At 51.1% G+C, this 15858-nt stretch overlaps 1 protein-coding gene across 1 annotated transcript in view; it reads right to left on the reverse strand.

The window, feature by feature from the left end:
• Eya2 (EYA transcriptional coactivator and phosphatase 2) overlaps nucleotides 1-15858 on the reverse strand; it is a 189464-nt gene that overhangs the window by 53264 nt on the left and 120342 nt on the right. The window contains exons 8-9 of the mRNA XM_071609037.1: nucleotides 11377-11519; nucleotides 5421-5504 (exon numbers count right to left, since the gene is read on the reverse strand). Coding sequence (XP_071465138.1) covers nucleotides 5421-5504; nucleotides 11377-11519 — 227 coding nt within the window. The remainder of the gene's footprint in view (nucleotides 1-5420; nucleotides 5505-11376; nucleotides 11520-15858) is intronic.

Here is a 15858-nt window from a genome sequence, read left to right on the forward strand (position 1 = left end):
AGCAGCGTTATTCCTGACAGCCTGAACCCCAACAGTCCTTCAGCTGGTAAGTGGGTAGACAAGAGGTGGTATGTCCACACAATGGAGACCCACGTTGTCATTAGAAGGTACGGAGGACCGATACCTGCTGGCAGAGATGACTCACACGTATTGTGTGAGTGCATTTTTAGACGCACCTCCAGGAGAGGCAAGTCTAGAGACAGGAAGTGGACAGTAGTTTCTAGCAGTGGGGAGATGGGGTGGCAGGAGGGGGATGACTACTAAGGGGTATTAGGTGTTTTGGGGGAATGATGAGAATGTTCTAGAATCACAGCTCTGTGATGTACTAAAAACCACTGAATTGTATTTGTGGAAAGGGCAGGTGTGTGCTATGCAGTTGCTTCTCATGGTTATTAAGGAGACAAGGACAGGGACAAGTGGAGCAGCTGTCCTTGAGTTGAGTCTGGCAGCCTCACTGGGCGGCCTGGAAGGCAGGGTGCAGGAGGAGTCGGGGCAGACTTGCTGGGGTCCCCAGCTCCTGGGGAGTCCTCCACCTCTCCCTTCCTCTCTGCCGGGGATTTCTAGAGCACCCACAAGGTGCCAGGAGACACAGTTGCTGGAGGGGCCGAGGGGTGGGAAGGAAGTGCAGACATGACAGCCTCCAGCAGCCCGTCCCTGATTGGGACCAGGAGGAGAGCCCAGTTTCTGTTTCAGAATTCAAACACCCTGTTTTGAATCATGGCTTAATCGGGTCAGCTCTGCTCGTCTTATTTTCCTAAGTAAACAGCAAACCCTCCCTTGGCTGGGGCTGTAATCGATACGACTCCTGCCTCCTGCACAGCGCTCGGCATGATGACCTTAAGCCACGAGGTGCCAGTGCTTGGCATGGATGTGTGTGTGGGGGGTCTTGGCCTCCAGAGCCACAGTCACTGGACACAGGGCCCTCTCCCTTTGCTGGCAGGAGCGCTTTGGCTCCCACTGGGCTGGTGCCCTCCCACTCGGTCCATCTGGTGAGATGGAGCAGCCGAGCTCCCCACTCCCTCCGCAGAGTGAGCTCTTGGTCGGGGCCGGCCAAGCTGAGCTTCAGAGGCTGGCCTGGTGGCGGGCCCGGGATCCAGTTTGGGGCGATGAGACTCAAGCCTCGGAGTGGGACCGGAATCTGGGCAGCAGAGGTGCGTTCTTTTTCGTTGGCATCGCTGGGAGGAAATCGCCGCAGGGAGAGAAATAAATAATTAAGGAAGGAAGGCCCAAGAATACCGCCTGAGCTCCTGATCCACTCAACCAGACCCGAATCCCAAGTGTCCCTGGGTTTTTCAAGTTGTGATCTGACAAATTCCCCTTTAGCTGAGGCATCTGGGCTTCAAACGGAGAGTCCTGCCTCCCACCAGGGCTTCCCACGGCTTCCCCCGGTGCAGCTGCTGGAGAGGCACAGAGAACCGGGCCGGACGTGGAGGCCGTGGGTGTTTCTGTGGTGGATACCCCCACGACGAGCCTCCTGGGCCTCAGTTACTCTGTCTGCAAAATGGGGCTCACAGTCTTGTGCCCGCCGGCCCCCGCCGCGTCTTTGACTTCCAGGTGTAGAGCTGAAGCCGGAACCGCTCTCTGGAGTTTCGGGCCCACAAATCCAGGTGTCTCCTGCGCCTTGTCCACAGAACTCACCTGGTTCTCTGTGATCACTTTTCTCTTTCCTTATTCTTCCTGTACTGTGTGGTCCGTTGGGCTCGACAGTGCCCTGTCTTCTTCTCTTAGAGTAGCAGAATTCTTACAGTCTAACTTGGCACATGAGTGGCCCCAATAAGGACGGGCCTCACAGGCTCCCTTGCAGCTAGTGTGTTCATGTGACCGAGTTCTACCCAGTAGGACGTGAGCAGGAAGGCTCTGTGCGTTTCTGGGTTTGGCCCTTAAAAGAGAGACACGTGGCTTCCCTTTCTCCCTGGCGGGGGTGCAGACCTGCGGGTGGGCCGTGACTCATCTTGCAGTGCTCAGGGACGGCAGAGAGTAGGACTGAAGGAGCCTCAGTCCCTGGTGCCACTCAGCAGCCTGCACCGCTGCTTCCTGGACCTCCCATGAGTTCAAGGTCAACTTGGTCTGGTTGTTTTGCGTCTCGTTTAGGGTTGCTGGATTTAGCAAATAAAAATGCTCATTTTGCACCTTATGGAGAGCTGGAGGAGGGGAAGGAAGGTTCTAGAACAGGAGTGAAGATGTTCAGACACCACAAGAAGGCAGAGTCCCACTCTTCTTTTCTCTTGGACCATCTTCCCCCTTCTCAGCCTCAATTTCTCCTTACGTACGAGGGAGACTAACTGGACGTGATGTTCTGTTAAGTTCTTCCAGTTCTGACCTTCTGTGGGTCTCGCAATCCTAGGACAGATGTTGACACTCAGGTTCCAGGGGGCCAGAGAGCCCCATAGCTGGGTCTGAGGGCCAGGGGTGGCCACGGCAGGCTGGAGAACAGATGTCCCCCCTCGGAGGCCCTTGCCGCAGGCTCCTGTTGATTGCGGTCACAGGGGAATGCAAGATTGCCGGATTGCCTAATTTTTCAAGAAGAGCTGGAAATCTAGATTGTTTTGGTCTGTGCAATCTCCTGATTTTTGAATGTTGGCGATAAATTCACATTTTTTTCAAACACTCTGGGGGCCAAACAAAAAGATCTGCAAGATGAATTTGGCTGGTGGCCACCACTTAGGAATTTCTGTTTTGACACTACTTTTCTTCCTTCCTTCCTTCATTTAACCAATATTTACTGGACACCTACAAAGGGGGTGCACTGTTCTCTGCACTACAGATAAAAAAAGCAATGAGGAAGAGGGGGGTGGCCCTGTTCTCCTGCAGCCTGACGTTCTAGGGGATTGTTCCAGTCCATTCATGTGACAAGTATCTATTCAGCAATTCTGTCCCCTGCCCTGTGCTGAGTTAGGAAGATTAAAAAAGAAAATGGTTCATTTTCTCCCTGCCCTTGCGATGCTCACAGGCTACAAGGGAGGCGGACGCTTCAGACACAAATGAAAAACAAGGGTATAGACAGATGCCATTTAGATGGAAGGAAGAGGCCGGGAGAGGTCTCCTGGAGGAAGGGAGGCCCACACCAGAGTCCCAGCAACATGGGAGGCTGAGACTGAAGGATCATAGATCCCATGAGTTCAAGACCAGCCTGGGCAGCACATCTCATCTCAAAAAGGAAAGAAAGAGTAAAAATAAAAAAAGAACCAAAACATAAGTAGGACTTAATCCATACAAGAACATTCTAGAACAACATTCTAGATTACAGCAGAGGTTCCACGTGCCCCTCTTCCATGTCTCCTCAGCTGTGACCATTCTTTTTAAATATACTTTTAGTTGCAGTTGGACACATGCCTTTATTCTATTTATATTTACGTGGTGCTGAGGATTGAACCCAGCGCCTCCTGCGTGCTAGACGAGCGCTCTACTGCGGAGCCCCAGCCCCAGCCCAGCTGTGGCCATCTTGCACACACAAGCCTTTTACAGTCAGCACCGGTGTTCCCCACCTTAGGGTCTTCTTGGGAGCAGGCCTCAGCCCTCGGTGGGAAGGATTTTGAGGGTGACTATCCCGCTCCCTCACTTCCGGGTGGGTTGATGCCGAGGGGAGTTCTATGACTGGCCTGTGGTTTCCTGGGACTCGCCTGCTGCCCGGAGCAGTTACGCAGCCTGCTTGGACGTCCTTCCCTCCTGCCTTGCTTCCTGGGGACGCCTGGGTCACCTCCCAGATCAACTACGGCACTCACTCCTGACTCAGGATCTGGTTCTGGGGGCCCCCGGTGGCACCCAGTGGGGACAGGACAGGCTGGCAGGTTCAGGACAGAAAGCTACTCAGGGCACGAGGCAGGAAATGGGGCTGGAGGGGGCCAGCTCGAGGAGGCCCTGGAGGCCGGGCTCGGCTGTCAGTGCAGAAGCCACGGTGGGTTTTCAGCAGGGGGTGATGTCACCAGGCTGGCATTTTAGGACGACCCTTCTGTATGGGGCAAAAGTAGGAGCTGGAAGGCAGATGGGAGGTCACGCTGGAGGTGAAGGTGGCTGGGATCAGGGTGGGGGTTGGAGAGGGGTGACAGTGGGGAATGACATGGGCCCAGCAGGGAGCTCTGGGCGGAGTCCTTTACTTAAGAGAGCCCCTGATTTGGCTTAAGGACAGGTGGTGAGACACGCCTGCCAAGATCATACCCAAGGTCACCAGGCCCCGCCCAGGACAGGGTGAGGTGCTCCCAGAGCCACAGAACTCCACGGTGGACAGCCTGGAAGGACAGGGAGCACTCAGGGCTGTGTCTGTGGGGCGGGGGTGACTTTACCGGGGCGGGTGGGACAGCTGTGAACAGCCTGGCTTTGTGGACAGTGTACTACTGGGGTCCTCGGGGGCAGCCGTGCGCTCTGCTGCCCCTGACCACGCCGGGCACAGCCCAGAAACCCACGCCGGTTCCCACAGCCCTGCTAGACACATTAACGCATTCCTACGCGGCCAGAGATTTCGGCACCACCAACACCATTTTTACATCCTTCGCAGCGTCATGGCAGACAATAAATCTATCTTGCTAATTACACATCCAGCTCCCTGCGACCCCCATAAAAACCAGGCGCAGCTGGAAAAGCCATGAGGTGATGTCAAATCATATTCCTGGTCTCTAAACAGAAACAGAAATATTTTCCAGGCGCTGGCGAGAAGCAAGGTCCCATCCATGCGGGGGAGCAGCTGCCGTGGGTCACTCACCTCTGAGGAGATGGTCACTGGGCTGTCCTGGAAGCACTGCCCCCTGTCCCCAAGGGCCCCCTAAAGAGATGGCAGCTGTCTGGGGGCATGTCCTGGGGTTGTGAAGAAGTCCGCGGGATGGATGCGAAGAACCCGCGAGGTTTTAGCAATCGGGGTAATTCCTGCATCATTAAGGGCTTTCAGGTCTCTTCACCCACCACCAACAACCGGCACATTTGCCCAGAATTCTAACCGGACGGGTCCCCAACATAATTTGTCCATGATACACTTGCAAAGCTGTTGCTAAGTCCATGCCGGGGTTGCCAGGCCTCTCTCCGTCTCTAAGACTCTGAGACTCTCAGCTCAGCAGCAGGGAGAACCCTTGGAGGGTTTTCTAGCAGAGACAACTGCCTCTGGCCACAGGGTGTCCCCGCCCTTTAGGAAGGGGACAGCTGAAGATCACAGCTTGCATGCTACCACGCAGAGGCCAGTCACTTGGTATATCGGAAGAAAAGGCTTGGGGCACAAGAGAAGGGGATCAGAACTCTCTGGGTACAGAATCTAATTCTAATTAAATTCTCATGTGTCAAAGGAAAATGCTCGGGGAATTTCAAACCTGGGCAGATCTGAACAGGTGGCTCTTGTTGGAGAAGCCACCGGAGGAACTGCCCCGACAATTCCCGGGAAAACTGGCTGCACGGAAAGTCACGTTGTTAAAGAAAAGAGAGAGAAAGCGGATTCTTACCTTTCCGTATCTGGAGGCGAAGGTCCCCGTGAGTAGGGAGTGAAAAATAATTATGGTCTCATCCAGGTCCCACACGAACACGCGCTGGGGGGACAGAGAGGAAGACAGTGGGGACAAAGGGACTCATCAGCCTCTGACTTCACGTCTGCAGACATTAATTCCCCTGGAGGACAAGTCTTGAAACATTTCACCCTTCAGTTACAAAGCAGGGGACTCGGGGACGTGTTGTGAGTCCCCATCCAACCTCAGCTGCCTCAATGTGTCATGAAGGCCCATCTCCAGGTTCCTGTCCACCCAACAGATGCCAGAACCAGGAAGCCTGTCCCTGCCTCCACACAACAACTCGGAGAAGGAGGCGCTCAGGCCAGCCCAGCAAGGAAACCACAGAATTCACTGGACAACCTGAGATAGGACCACTTCCACTGCCCGCCCTGAGTCGCACCGTTCCTGACCATTCTGCTCTCCTTGGCTCGCGGTCACGTATCTTTACTCGTTGATCTGCCGACAGTGTGGCCGTGTCTCCTGACTGGCCGTCTGAGGACCAAGGCTCAGCTGAGGCCCGCCTTTGTTCCTCTGTGACCTTACGTCTTCCACTAGGTGAATCCTCCTATTTCCAGTTCCGTTAGCTTTGGACGTTGGTCAAACAGGAGACCCAATATGATATTTCTCCTGTCACCCTTCTCTCCGACATCTTCATCTCTAGCTTTACTTCTGCATTGTCAATGGGGATGAATGGGTGTGTGTTTGGTTTTATATAGAAAATCAAGTCTTTTGTACTCTGTCTGCATGTTGATTCTAAAAGTTGGCAACCAGTAAGGAACATTTGCGTCTTGTGATCATTCTTTACTGCAGAACCAAAAACGTTCTAGATGTCACTTTTTTTTCTCTCTATATATATGTCCAGTCTCATAGACCCAGATCCACTCTAATGACAATGTTCTTACTGTCAAGGTCATATGTATTCTCTTCTCTTGAATTCCTTCCTGATTAAGACAATATACCATATGCCAGTTTTATGAATCAACTTGTCTGGTAGGACTTTTTGTTTTTGTTCGAGTTTATTCATTGCTTTTATTTTTTCTCGTTTTCTACAAATGCCTTCATTATAATGTCCGGTTTAGTCACACCCTCTATATCAAAGATGAGCATCCTCAGCGTCAGTATCAGATTTCTGTATCAGAGATGCGCATCCTCTGATAGAATGCTCCCAGGTGAGCTGGATTTATATGGACTTTCTACAGAACTAACGCTCTGAGACCTCCCTCTAGCGCATTTGTGGGTGGGAGCCACTGTTACTTGGATTCCAAGTCTCTCTCTTACTTGGTTTTCTTCCTTGTTTTACTTGAGTACATCCTTAAGTTGCTATTTCTGAGTGGATTCATGGAAAGAAATCTTCCTAAATTCCTACATAGCTGCTGTCCTTATTTTCTCTAGAGTTTCTCTGGGTACAGAATTCTAATTTGAAAACATGTCTTCTAGACCTCTGAAGGAATCATTTGTTATTTCCTCGTATCCGTGGTCATTGATAGAAGATCTCATGAGTCTCTGATTCCTTATAGATTTGACTTTTTATTTTCCTCTAGGGTTTATAAGGATATTTTGTTTTTCCTTGATACTCTCAAATTTCATAAGGCGTTATTCTACCTAGGTGTGAGCTTTTCTCATTTATACCGTTTAGCACTTGAACATTTTAATCCAATGACCTGCGTTTTCCACAGCTCTGAAAACTATTTTCTTCTATCTTCAAATAATTCTTCCCACCTTTTTTTTTTTTTTAAATTTTCAGCCGTTCTCTCTTTCTGGAATTTCTGATAGTCAGATTAAACTTTTTAGGATTGATGATGTTCTTCCTTTTAAAGAAGATTTTCCATAAGGTTGTCTTTTTGATCTATGCTTTGGGATATTTCTTTCCTTTTTCTTTTGGTACTGGGGATTGAACCCAGGGATACCTAACCACTGAGCCACACCCCCAGCACTCTTTGTTTTGATTTATGGTCTGGCTAAGTCGCCGAGGCTGGCTTTGAACTTGTGATCCTCCTGCCTCAGCCTGCCAGGTCACTGGGATTTCAGGCCAGCACCACCACACTCGGCTTCTGGGAGATTCTTAAACTTTCTTTTTTGACCGTTCTCACAGTCATTTAAAGATTTTCCAATACTGTCTTTTTCTTCTGAATATTTCTTCCCCAATAGCCTCTACTTATTTTATGGATCCAAAATCTCCTTGAATTTTTATAAGAAAACCAATTGGATTTTTCTAAGTTCCTTTCTGTTTCTTAAATTACTTTGCTTCTTGTTTATTTATTTATCCTCATTTTTCTGGTGATGATTATTTTTAAGAACAAAGGACTTTTTTTTTTTCTTTTCTTAAATCTCTGTGTTGAGAGGAGAGCAAAACATCTCCCCAGACTGCCACTGTGGCCACCTTTGAAAACTCTCTGGAGGTCAAGAATCATATTTCCACCAGGCACTGGCCATGCCTTTAAAAGTACAAAGAAGCATCTAGAATGAAAAAGTCAAATCAGCGTGCCCGCCCCCTAACACGGGGGTCTCTGAAGCCATCAGTAGAGTTGAGTGTTGTCTGTAAGTTGTTTTGGTTCAGCTGCTCACGTGTCTGTGTGGTCACGTGTCTGTGTGGTCACGTGCCTGTGCCTGTAGGTGCTGGGTCACATTCTGGGTGTTTCTTATTCGAGTCATGGTAAAAAAAAATGTTTGCAAGCCATTGCTTTTGAGGAGGCCCTCTGAGGTTCAGGTATGCTAATTCTTAATAAAAATGGGGGGATCGGTTTAATTTAGGAATTTTAGTTATAGAGGTTTTTAAAAATCAGGGAGTACTTTAAAAGTTGGTGCGGGCTCCATCATCCATCCATTCCAACCCTCTGAAGAAGGTCCGCCTCCCCCCACTACCTCATCCTCCGCGCCCAGCCCTGGAGTCTCAGTGGGTCCACTCTCCCTGTCCCTGAGCTGCCACAATTTGGACCTCAGTGGGTTCATGACCCCGGATGGGTCAGATCTTTATCTGGAAACTTAAAATTGGGGCTTAGAAAGAAAGTCATTGTCTCTGGGGGCTGGTGGCCCGTTTTTGACATGTGATCTGAAGGACAAAGATGGCCAGTCCACAGGGAGAGAAGGACAGAGGGTGAGAGAGAACCCAACATTTTCCCAGGACCTGATTTCAGCTGACAGCAGAGAGGGGCCAGGGGAGGCCTGGGGGCAGCCATGCTGAGGCACCCGTGTCCAGGCACTAAAAGACGCCCTCCTCGGGGGACTCTGGCCCACTCACTGTGGCCTGTGGCAGGGGAAGGCATAAACATCTCCCTGCCCTGTCCCCTGGCCTTGGCAATATTCTGCTGCACCCCTGCCCTTGAGTTCTAAGAGGGTCTCTGCAGCTTTAAAAGAAATCCTGCTTTTTCACTTAAGCCAGCTCAAGTTGGTTTCTGGCACTTGCAGCCAAAGGATTTTAGCTAATACACGCTCAGAATTTTCCTTCTTTCCACTTCAACATGATTTCTCTCTCTTGGGCTTCAGTCATTAGCAGAACCGCCGAAGACTTAAGAGGTGCGACCCAGGCGGCCCTCCCTGTTGACACTAAGCCCAGAAGCGAAGCACACCTCACACCTTTTTGACTGTTCTCTCCCAGTGGTACTTACTCTGCAATCAAGAAGCAGATGTTTCCAGAATAATGTCACCCTATAATCCCCGACTTCCATGCCACAACCCTTCTCAGTTTCATGGAAAAATGTCTCTGCACTCCCAACGTCCCCTACCAAAAGCAGAAGCCATGTTGGGTGACCCAATATTTGGGGGGAGGAAATATAAAAGTAGGCATCGCTGACCTCCCTCAGCCTTCTGCAAAGACCTGAGTCCACTGAAGGCCTGGGCAGAGCCTCCTAGATTTGGGAAGTGGGGTGGGGGTGGCCTTAAAAATGAGGGGAAGCTGGTGCAGTGCTTGCTCTTGGAGTCCCAGCACTCTGGAGACCGAGGCAGGAGGATCGCCTGAGCCCAGCAGTGGGAGTTTGAGGCCGGCCTGGGGCAGCACGGTGAGGCTCCACCTCAACAACAATAATGACAGGAAAAGCAAGAACAGGCTGTCCTGGCTCTGCGGCAGAGCCCTCGGCCAGATCCAGGGCTGGTATACCGCAGGAGGTTGGCTAATAGTGGGGGACAGTGTGATGTAATATAATACCTTCTCGGACCATCAGCCCAGCACCTGCCGTAAGTAACCGCCGTAGCTGTGCTAGTGGATGCTGGCTTGATACCAAGTACCTCAGATGCGGCGTCTGTGCTCTGGGCCCCCCAGCATCCAGCCCAGGTCTTTGGAGAAGAGCACTTTGGTTTTCCTTCTCCAGTGTGGGCTGTCTTGGCGGAGATGTCAATCAAGGGGCAAGCACGTGACCCAAGCTGGGACCATGGGATGCTGTCGCTTTGACTCTGACACTGGGTGAAGCAGCACTAGAGCCTAACACGGGTGCTCCTGGGTGGAGCGAGCACCTTGAAAGTTCCCTAGATTCCCCAGCACGGCCTCGGTCCCCTCCTTCCTCAGCATGGTCGATGGCCGTCCCTTCCCGTAAGTCCCTTTTCCTTAAGTGTCCAGAGCTGGATTCTGTTGCTTGCCACCGAAGATCATAGCTAATGCTCCCACGTTCTTAGGCTCCACAAGAGGCTCCACGCCCACAATTCAGCAAGCGGCCGGACTGCAGATGACCCCTGCAGGCTTGGCCCACCAGGAAGGCGGCGCTGACCAAGCCACACGGGACAGTAGAGGTTCTTGTGTTTTCTGAGACCACTTGAACCCTGGGATTCTCACACAATTCTTGGGGGAGGGAGGCCCCGGTAACGAGATGGAACAATCGGTGAAAATCACCTGATTGTTAGGCCTTGGTGGAGACGGCATTTCTTAGTGTGTTTGACTTTGTGGCTGAGCTTCGTAGCTGCTGCGTCAAGTGCACAGGGTACAAACAGGGAGTTGAAGATGGTGCAACTGAACTGCTGGCGCTGACCCAGGCTTCGCCAATCCCACTCGGGTGCTGGGGCGCACTCCAGCCGACGGACGGCCACCTTTTGCACAGATGCACAAACCTGCAGATTTGCTCATCTTCCTTCCTTGGTCAATAATGCTCACCTATGTCTGCTTTTGGGAATTCATTAGGCCTGTGTCCCCACTAGGATTCTCCCCATGTATGCTGGTTTTGGAGGGGCATTTCAGTGTGACCCACAGTTATTTGGTTTTAACATGGTAGGAGCACGCTTAGGCCTTCAGCTCTCAGCCCAGACTGCACGTCAGACCCCTCTGGGAGACGCCTAGGTGCCCCCTCAGGAGGAGGGGGCCTGGGGTACAGCTTGAGAACGAAGGGTTTCTCCGAGCTCTGCAGCGATTCTGATGGGCACCCAGGCTGAGATCAGGAACGCAGCCCCATTTGACCCCCGCTCCTGGTGGTCAGTACGACTTTGAAAACTGCTCCAGAGGATCTCGATGTGTTCTGGGGCCCGTCATTGGTATTTTACATTCTGAGGACTCTGCCGTGTCACCAGGGCAAGAACCCCCTAACCAGGCCAAGGCTCCTGCCCGTCATCTTCTTTACCAGGGGCTTTCAGGGCGTGCCCCCCAAATCCAGGGCATGTCAGCATCCCCTGGAGACTTGCTAGACACGTAAAGGCCTCGGCCTACCCTGGACCTAAGGAACTGGAGACTTTAGAGGGCCTGGTGGCCCCTTGATGCTGCTGAGCTTTGAGAAGCAGGCTCCGTGCGGATCCAGGGTGGTCCCACTCAGCCCTGGGCCTCAACAGTGCTCCCCATGGCCACGCTCTTTCTCTTCCTGAGCTTCGTGAACCCCAAGGGCAGTACCTGCCCCCCACCCCATTCCCCTGCGCGTGGAGAGAACTCTGCACCCCTCCCGTCCACCAACATTAGGGCCACAGGGAGAGATCACACCAGTCACACTCAGGCCCTCTGGATTACCTCGATCTCATTGTCCCCTGTCGGGGAGGGGTCACTGCTCCGCTTCGACCGTCCCCGGAGCTTCCCCTCCGAGGCCCGGTGTGGCCTGTCTGTGTCCCCCTCTTTTGCCGGCGTGGAGGGTCCATTGTGCGTGTTGTATTCACCTGAGCAAGACAGGGAGCGGTGGGCAGATCAGAAGGGCTGCCGGAGGTGGCTTTCAGGAAACAGCACACCTGGGGGCGGGACTGCACAGCCACAGCCCGGGGCAGCCCTGGAGGCCGAGTCGGGGGCCGAAGCTGCTCCTCAGTCACCCACTCACAACACTCACGGGCTTTCATTCATCCACCAACCAGCTGTGACTCAGGCGCTGGGCCACCTGGCACCTGGGGCACCAGCACTTAAAAATTCTAGCGAGGGCTGGGGACAGAGCTCAGTTGGTAGAGTGCTTGCCTTGCACACACAAGGCCCTGGGTGCAATCCCAGCACCACACACACACACACACACACACACACACACACACATACAAAAAAAATGAAAGAAAGAAAGTAAAAAGTTCTTCGAGAGGAGAGAGACCTCACCTGGATAAACAAGTCATTCTAATGTCAGGAGGGACATAGCAATCAATCAGGACTGGGCAGGGCTGCTGAGAGGTCACCCCATTACACGGGGCTCATCACAGAAGGCCTCGTGGGCGAGGGGACACCTGACCAGCCATCTGGAGGAAGTGAGGGAGGGGCCCTGGCAGAGCTCTGTTTATGGTGAACAGCTTTATGTTTACAGCTCTGTGCATCCAGAAGCCGCCTCACAGGTGGCTGGGCACCCAGGATTTCTACTGCTGTGGTCTGGATTGGTTCATGTGTTAGGGGCTTGATCCCCATGCGGCCGTGTTGGGAGGCGGGGCCTAGTGGGGAGGCGGGGCCTAGTGGGAGGTCCTTAGTCAACTGGAGAGATCACGCTCTCAGAAGGAACTGAGGTCCTACCTGGTGGAGTGACCCCCTTCCTCCTGCAGACACTTCCCCGCTTGTGAGGCCATCAGTCATGAGCCCCTCACCAGAGCTGAGCTATGCCAGCCCCATGCCCTTGAACCTCAGAACTATGAGCCAAGAAAATCTTTTTCTTTGTAAAGTGAGTCTGCCTCAGGGGTTTCATTATAGCAACAAAAACTGACTAATACCATCAACCTTAAAGACAGTCCTCCCAGGAGATTCCTCAAAAGACTAGGCATGGACCACCATATGACCCAGCTGTACCACTCCTCAGTATTTATCCTAAACAATTAAGGTCAGGGGCTGGGGATGTGGCTCAAGCGGTAGTGCGCTCGCCTGGCATGCACGCGGCGCTGGGTTCCATCCTCAGCACCATATTAAAAAATAATAATAATAATAATAAAGATGTTGTATCCACCAAAAACTAAAAAATAAATATTAAAAAAAAAGAATTAAGATCAGCATACTGTAGCCATAAAGCAGCGTAATTCACATCAGCCCAGTGGAACAGCCTAGGTGTCCATCAATGGATGAATGGAAGTGTGGCCTACATACGCGATGGAGTTTTATTCAGCCATAAAGAAAAATGAAATGTGTCATTTGCAGGTAAATGGATGGAATTTGAGAACATTATGTTAAGTGAAATTAGCCAAACTCAGAAGGTCAAGGGTCATAAGTTCTCTCTCATATGCGGGATCCAGAGAGGAGAAAAGAACAGAGTGGGGGGATCTCGTGAAAATCAGAGGAAGTTCAGCAGATGAGAGAGACCAGTGGGAGGGAGGGAGGGGGAAATAGGGAGAGATCTGCCAAGCTGCATTGTGTGCTGTGTGAATGTGCAACAAACCCACCATCTCGGACGACTGTCATCACCAATAAAAATATAGGAAACAGAAAAAATAAGTCCAAACATTTCAGTTAAAAAAAATAGAGGGGGGCGGCCCCCCAGAGGTAGATGGGGCAGGTGGGAAGAGCTCCCTCTGTCCTCCTGTGGGGTCTGGACCGGGGCTCGGTTACAGCAAGCCCTTTAGGCTCTGCCTGTTGAGGTTTGCTGACCTGAGAGCTACGTGACATTGTCTGTGCGGAGCGTCCAGGACGGGCCAGGCAAGGCCCGTGACGCAGCCCACAGGCCCACGCAGGTCAGCGAGAAGGGTCAGAGCAGATGGGACCTGTGGCTCTCATCAGGGTGGCCTTCAGGGTGTGGCGACGCCGAGAGGCCGTTGTTCCATAGCCCCAGACCAGGCAAGCTGTTGGCTGCATGCCATCATCTCGGATTAAGTAATGAGGGGCCCAGGCTTAGGGGGGTGCTCCAACTCTCCTGCTGCACCCTGCAAGTCAGTGAGAACTTAGGCCTGTCTTTGTCACTAAAGAGTGACAGAATCGCGAACCTGCATGGAGCCTCGGGGGACCTGCCATCCCACTTTCTTACCTCACTGTTGCTTGTTAGCTCCCAAATGCATCCTGCAGACCCCTCTCTCCTGCCGCAATGGCCGGTTCTTGGACCATCTGGGGGAACTGCCTTCGTCTGAAAGCACTTGGCAACGGACTGACTCTTTTTCCTACCCTGGAAGTACGGTTTCCCCCCAAACCCAAGGGACTTGACGCTGTTTATTTAATGTCTAAAAAACTTAGCAGACTAAGGACATAATAAAAAGGATGGGATCTTGGATCGTCAAGACAACCCGGTGTTCTGCAACACCCGGGCATTTTTAGGACATAGCCTCAGAGATTCCCAAACCCTGAGCTAGCAACCCTTTGTTCAGGAGGAAGAATTTCTTCTAGACTCACAGATGCTCAAGAACAATGTCATAAGGTCCATCCTGAGTCACTTGGTCATTTAAGGTATTGGGGTTTAGAAAATAGCGGTTATCCCCATTAAAATCCAGGAAAACATTATTTTTCAAGGGGTAAATGCCAGCTACCTTACGGAAGGTCTAGAATAAGGTGTGTGAAGCCAGATTAGCAGGGTTGCCCGGGGTTGGGGGAGATATAGACCTTTCTCCAACATTCCGCATGCTTGACAGCGAAGAGCCCAAGTTCAAGATCAGAGTCAACAGTCCTCAAGATAGAGCGATTCATCCCCCTTACACCTTGGGGTCACTTAACTCTCTTTCTCTCTCCCTTTTAATGTACAGGTCGAGCACTCCATATTTGAAATGCTTGGGACCAGAAGTGTTTTTCAGATTTGGGAATTTTTCAGGTTTTTGAAATATTTGATAGACTTTATAGGGTAAGCACTTCTCACCAGATGGAGCTCTGGACCTCAAAAAGTTTTAGATTTGGGGAGCATTTTGAGTCTCCTTGTGATCCTGCCTCTGGCCCTGCTCCCATGAAACCTCTGATCTGTTTCCTCCACTCTCCATTAGACTCGTCCACTAGGGTTTTAAACAAGTGGAATCCCACAGCACAGGTGCGTCCTTTTGCCGTCTGGCTTCGTTGGGTCAGCATAACTGTTCCGTTCAGGTTATGCATGTCAGCGGCTCGTCCCTGTGTGACTACACACAGTTTGTTCATCCATTCACTGTGGATGCACGTTTGGGTTGATTCCAGTTCCTGGTGGCAATAAAGCTGCTATGAATGTTTGCATATCAGTCTTTGTATGGACAGAAGCTGCTTTTCTTTTAGGAGTTCTGTGATTGCTGGGTCACATGGAAAGCCATGTTTGACGTTGTGAGACAGCGCTGAGCTGTTTGGCGCAGTGCCTGGGTCCCTTCGCCTGCCTCCTCCGTAGCTCCTGCTGCTCCACCCCACCGCCAGCCTTTGCAATGGCCAGTCTCTGTGACTAAAGCCATTCCTGGGGGTACCCAATGGTGTCTTATTATAGATCTAACGTGCCTCTCTCTAATGGCTCATGACACTCAGCATCTTGATCATGTGATTTTTTCCCCCCCGTTCCTAAATCTTTGGTGAAGAGTATATTCAAATCTTTTGTCCGTTTGTTTACTGAAGAGTTTCCCTATTGTTGGATTCTGAGAGTTCCATATTTATTCTGGATGTCTATACTTTATCAGGTAAATTATTTTCTCCAAGACCACAGTTTGTCTTTTCATTCTTCTGTTTGAGATTTTTGTGAAGTTTAATTGATATATATATATATATATACACACACACATTTTTTTTCTTTTTGCATCAAGCTTTTGGTGTTATGCACGAGAAACCTTTGTAACTCAAGTCACATAGATTTTCTTCTGTGTTTCTTGTCGAAATGGATAGTTTTTATTTAAGCCTATGATCTACTTGCCATTACTTTTTTGTCTTGTGGAGTACAGGCTGAAGTCTAGGTTTTCTGGATATAGATGTCTGTTTGGCATCTTCTATTGAGAAGATTACACTTTCTCCATTGAATTGCCTTGTTTCAAAAATCAGCTTGTGGTCAAAAATCAGTTGTGTGGGGCTGGGGCATAGCTCAGTTGGTAGAGTGCTTGCCTTGCGTGCACAAGGCCCTGGGTTCAATCCCCAGCACCACAGACACACAAAATCAGTTGTGTGTACTCATGTGGGGTTATTTCTGACTCCATG

The sequence above is a fragment of the Marmota flaviventris genome, chromosome 2, assembly GCF_047511675.1.
Source record: "Marmota flaviventris isolate mMarFla1 chromosome 2, mMarFla1.hap1, whole genome shotgun sequence".
NCBI classification, from domain to species: domain Eukaryota; kingdom Metazoa; phylum Chordata; class Mammalia; order Rodentia; family Sciuridae; genus Marmota; species Marmota flaviventris.